This window comes from Eurypyga helias, unplaced genomic scaffold, assembly GCF_000690775.1.
Source record: "Eurypyga helias isolate BGI_N326 unplaced genomic scaffold, ASM69077v1 scaffold14468, whole genome shotgun sequence".
Taxonomy (NCBI): Eukaryota; Metazoa; Chordata; class Aves; order Eurypygiformes; family Eurypygidae; genus Eurypyga; species Eurypyga helias.
In genome coordinates this window covers 20,762-25,921 of record NW_010268998.1, presented here as the reverse complement: position 1 = coordinate 25,921, position 5,160 = coordinate 20,762, and the positions used below count along the sequence as shown (strand labels likewise).

The 5,160-nt window shown below is 42.9% G+C and overlaps 1 protein-coding gene across 4 annotated transcripts; it reads right to left on the bottom strand.

The window, feature by feature from the left end:
• Positions 1–1,949: 1,949 nt before the first annotated feature.
• Positions 1,950–4,830, bottom strand: LRRC8D (leucine rich repeat containing 8 family, member D). Of its 4 annotated transcripts, none has more exons than XM_010157952.1 (2): positions 4,555–4,830; positions 1,950–4,449 (listed from the first exon to the last, which is right to left on the bottom strand). In XM_010157952.1, exons 1-2 carry the CDS (start codon positions 4,828–4,830, stop codon positions 2,263–2,265), a joined length of 2,463 nt encoding a protein of 820 aa, XP_010156254.1. In that variant the 3' UTR covers positions 1,950–2,262. The 4 variants fall into 4 exon arrangements, with proteins under 4 accessions (XP_010156254.1, XP_010156255.1, XP_010156256.1 ...); XM_010157953.1 differs by having other exon boundaries at positions 1,950–4,446; positions 4,564–4,830; XM_010157954.1 differs by having other exon boundaries at positions 1,950–4,514; positions 4,644–4,830.
• Positions 4,831–5,160: the final 330 nt, after the last annotated feature.

The window sequence follows — 5,160 nt, the reverse complement described above, 5'->3', positions numbered from 1 at the left end:
AAACAGTGGTCTAAATTATGTATATCATACTCATGAAGTGGACATGGGTTTATTTTTTGAACATCAGTAGGGAGAATCAGAAACATCAAAAAAAGCTTTAAGAAGCCGGATCAGTCCACGGACGCATTCCGTGCGACTCTGCTATTAAAATAAGGAAAAAAGATGAAAAACAGAACCGGTTTTCCTAAATATTTTAATTACTTTGTCATCCTCCAACTCCTCCTCCCTCCTACACACAATTTGTTGGAACATAAAATGGTACTCAATAGCAAATACAAAGCATACACCAACAGTATATTCCACAGTTTTTCTAAAGAGTCAATAGTCCAGCAATTTTAAAGTGATCTATGTGCAAAAAAACACATGAAAGAATTTCTTCTTAAAAAAAAAAAAAATCCACTGCAGCCTTAACTTCTACTTAAAAAAATTCTGAGGATTAGCACTAAATTTCCCAGTGGAGGACAGATCAGTAAATGCAAGTATCCTGCCAAACCTGTCACTTGGTGTTGCAGACCTGTCAACATCCCAAGTTTACTACCTGCTGGCATGTGAAAAAACAGACTGTATCCCCAAAAGAAGTGGGAAAACCACTATTCATGAACTGGTCTTCTGATACACATAAACATACGGTGCAGCTATTCAGAGACTGCTACCTACAGCTGAGAACAGTCCTCCCAGCATGACTAACAGTAAATGACGGACAATAAAAATGTGGAAGGTCCCTAAGAGCAGTATTTGAAATGTTCCTGACTGCTCAATGCCCCTAGGCCTAAACTATCCCCTTGTTAATAGTGCTGGAAGTCAGGGCAGCTCTGGTGAAGTTACAGCAGAAATCCCTGTGCATGAGGATTTCTGTGAGAGAAGAACAGTCCCTTGAACTACAGACTAGTTCAGTCCTGACCACACTACAATAGGGGATTGTGTTTAAACCATGAGTAATCATGTAATCATCTCCCAGCACAGTGCTCCTTTTCCGCACACATGGAATGTAAATGGCCAAGATTTACAACTGATGATTTTGCAGATTTAATGGATTATATTTCTTTAATGGTTCTGGCAATGCAAACTCAGTTAAAACAACACCACCAAAAACCCAATCCTACGTTTGCCGCTGTCTGCTTTTTTCGTTAATTTGATGACTTATCTGGCTCACAGGGTTTTCTAACAGCGTCTAAGTGTTCAAAAACATCAAATTACTTGGAGAGGGGTAGTCCGGTGGTTTAAGTCCAGGTGTGGAAGACACACCACAACAGCCAAATGATAAAGCTGAATCACACATTTGGGTCAACTGTAACTTTTGCATCTCTGTCACTGGTCTAGAAAATGGAGCAGATGCCCCGGTTCCTAAGCAAGGGCTGTGAAACAAAACAATCACCAGCTTATAAAATGCCTTGAGTTTCCCAGATAAAAACTTGTAAGAGGAGCAAAACATGAGCAGTAAAGTCACTTGGTGTTTAATGGCTTTCCAAGTCACCTTGCAAAACAGTTCTAACACCAAAACTACCCCCAACTTGAAAGCCAAGCGGCGGTCGTCTCCCTTTTGCCACCCACTGCTGCGTGGGACAGAGGAGCATCACGGAAGCTGGAGGAGAAGGGGTGAGACAGCTGCAGGAACGTGACCACTCTTTGCCTGTGCGAAGCACACCAGACCACCGAAGAAATCTCGCCCAACACCACGAGGGCGGGAGGATGAAGAATGAAGGCAAACACGCTTGGCCTGATGCAAACCACATACCTTTGTGCAGGAAAACGGTGGTTCTGGTGCCGTTCAAAGCACAGGCAAACTGGTTCCGTTTGCTGAGGATGGCCAAACGCTAACACCACACATCAACATGTGTTTCAAGTGCTGTTAGAACCATACCGTATACCACATTTATCCTTGTTTCCCTCCCTCCCCATAATGCACTAAAGGAAATCCAGACCTTAAAGAATAACTTGCATAGTAAGAAAAGGTCATCAATTTAATCATTTACTTTAAGCAGGCAAGCAAATTTGTAAACATTCAAAAGCGGCAGCATCCAAGTTACAAACAATTTAAGGAAAAAAGAATTGAGATTATTAAGGTTCTTTATCCTCTCAAAAGTTTTGGAAATAATCTTTTAAAACACTGCAAACATCGAACACTTGGTTACACCTCTTCTAATCCTGCTAGTAGTCCTGCCTTCCAAGGGATTCTGCCTTCTAAAACACATGGTCTCACAACTGCCACACTTTTTAGCATTTGCCATTTTTAAGTCAGCTACTGGAGCGTTTCACCTCAGCCTAAATCCCGTTGGCAAAGGGAATGCTTGTGTCTTGATTCAACAGCTCCTTAACTTCTGAGGGCAAAGCGTCAAAGAGGTGATCTTCCACCACGAGCCCGCTTTTCCTGAGAAGCTGACACTGCCCCAGAGTGGCTGGCAGACGGTCCAAGCAGTTTCCCTTCAGTTCCAGGTGCGTCAGCTGCAACAGTTGACTAACTTTATCTGGGATTGAGGTGATACAGTTTTGTCCCAGACTCAAAGTCCTCAATTTAACACATTTAAACAACTGTTTTGGCAAAACGTCGACTTTGTTTCCTGTGATGTGGAAATGCTGCAGGTTCTGAAGCAAACCTATTTCCGCCGGAATCAAGGGGATTGAGTTGTAGCTTACGTCTAAACACCTAAGTTTCTGTAAACTGAACACTGCAGCTGGTAAGGATTCGAGTTTGTTATTGGAGAGATAAAGAGACTCCAGATTCTTTATGTGGGTAATAGAGGAAGGAATGTTTGCTATTTTATTGTGCCACAGCTTTAAACAAGTAAATCTTTTTAAGTGCTGGAAACTGATGATTTCTTCAATTGTGCGTATGCTATTCGACTTTAAATCCAGTTCCTGTAAGTTAGAGAGGCTGAAGATGGCGTGGGGGATTCTCTCCAGTTCACAGTTCTGCAGTTCCAACTCCGCAACATTGGTCATTTTCTTAAGGCTATTGAGTACCACAAGCTTAGTGCCATCATTATGAATGACTAGTTTTGTCAGATGTGGGGCCACATCTGTGATATTGGGGGGAATTTTGGTCAAATTGCTCTTCACGTGGAGAATTTTAAGGTGTCTCAACTCTCGGAGAGATTCAAGCCCTATCATTTTATTGTTTTCAGAGTTCAATTTGCCTATCAAGTACAATTCACGGAGGTTTTTGAGCAAATACACCCACGCAGGAATCTCCGCAACATCCATGAATTTCACATGAAGGCATCTCAGGTGGTCCCGCAGGAAGCTGAAGGCAGTCTGCTCGACTTTCGCAGGGCAGTGGCACAGGTGAAGCTCCTGAAGATTTGTCATCTGGGAAATTTTCGCTGGGATTTTCGCTTCAGGAATCAGCTCCAGTTTCAACATATCCAGATCTGTCAGATCAAACACTGCATCGGGGACCCCCGACAGCATGAAGAGATGCAACTCTTGCTTGTCCTGGGCATTGCGGGAAACGTGCTGCCGTAGCTTTTCGAAAGTCCATTCATGGTTTAAACTAATTTCCCGTAGTTTGTTCTCACTTACCTCGGACAGAAAGACCCCAAATCGCTTTGAATACAGCTGGTCATACTGATCTACCATATGCAAGAGAAATGCAAAATCATTTTTGACATCAGGGATATCACTGAAGCTACTCTCTTCCCTGACCTTTTCAAAGGAATATTCTTTTAAAGGTATTCGGAACAGCCAGAAAAGCGTGTAAAGGCAGATAAAACCATAGACACAAATGAGGGAAATATAGCTGATAAGCAGCTTCTTCAACATGTAAGCCATATTGTGTGTACATTCAAACTGCGTGTAGCCAATCAGGTGTTCAACTTTTGGGTTGCAGATGTGTTCAAAACTAATGGTGTTGACAAAGTTTGCGGTATAGCAGAGAATAAATATGAACTTGACAGTCTTGATGACAGTCTGGCCAACATAAAGCTTGTAAATCAGATCACTGTCCTCCACGTGAGCCCGGAACTTACGGACTTTCTCAAAGAGCGCTTTGGCTTGTTCGCCATCTTTCTTGTCTAAAATAGTGACACTGGGAACCTCGATCATCGGCTTGTCAGCTGAAAATTTGAAGCCAGACTTTGTTATCATGGGTGTGCTGGCACTTGGGCTTCCTTCATCACTGCTCGTGGAAACATACTTGGGCAGGGACTGGGCACCAGTTAGCCTCTGTTTGTTCTCCTCAGAGTCCTCACATGCCGTTTCAGACAATGCCTTTGTAGTCCAAGGGGACTCAAAGCACTTCCCTAATATAGACACAAAATGCTCAATTTTTGAGCAAGTCTTGGGATACTTGAACCAAAAATTGCTACTGACTATTAAAATGATAGTATGGATGAGAACAAGATAGGGAAAATACTTTGAATACCAAGGAAGAGCCAAATGGTAGCACATCTGGTTTATAAACACGTATTGCTGAAAATCCAAATTTGTTTTACGGCCTGAGGAATCTTTCTGCTCCTTCTTCAGCTCCTGGCCTGATTCAGTGGGTTGATACTGAGAAGAGGTAGCTCTGCTCAGAGGTACGTCAGGTGTTACAGTAGGGGCACTTCCAAAGGAAACTGTTTTCGCTGATGCTTCTCCTTGATCGGTGGTTGTTTCAACAGTGGTAAAGTCAGCCTTCCCTGATGCGCCGGGTTGTGCTTTTGAATTTACAGTAGACTGCAAAACCGGCAAGCAGACCACCTGGTCTTTGGTCAGTTGCATGGTTCCAGCAAAAATGGCAACCATTAACATAACAACAGCCAGATAATCCATAAATACATCCCACCATGGTTTCAAGATACGGTAAGTTGGCTGGATGTCATTGAGTGATGCAACTTCTGCAAGGGTAAACATTCCTACAAGAGAACAAAGACAAAAATCAGTATTGACTGGTGAGCAGGTTATTTTACCACTTAATACACAATCGCACCACGACACACAGCTTCTCAGAAGGTTCCAGTTTTCATTACGTTCTGTTGCCTGTCACACATTGTCCGTCACTCCACACAACACTGTTTTCTCAATACGTGCAGTAATGACGCCTTACTTCAGCCTCAAAACAGAAGTCTTCTCACTTCAGGCCAGATGGTATGTGTGTATCTTTGCCACTTCACAGTACAAGCACTAAGGCCTGCCCTGAGCAACCGAAACATCCGAGAGGTAAAGTGCTGTAGCCGATATGTA

Excerpts from the sequence above, each read along its gene's own strand:
- LRRC8D (XM_010157951.1), bottom strand. The coding sequence starts at position 4,830 with ATGTTTACCCTTGCAGAAGTTGCATCACTCAATGACATCCAGCCAACT.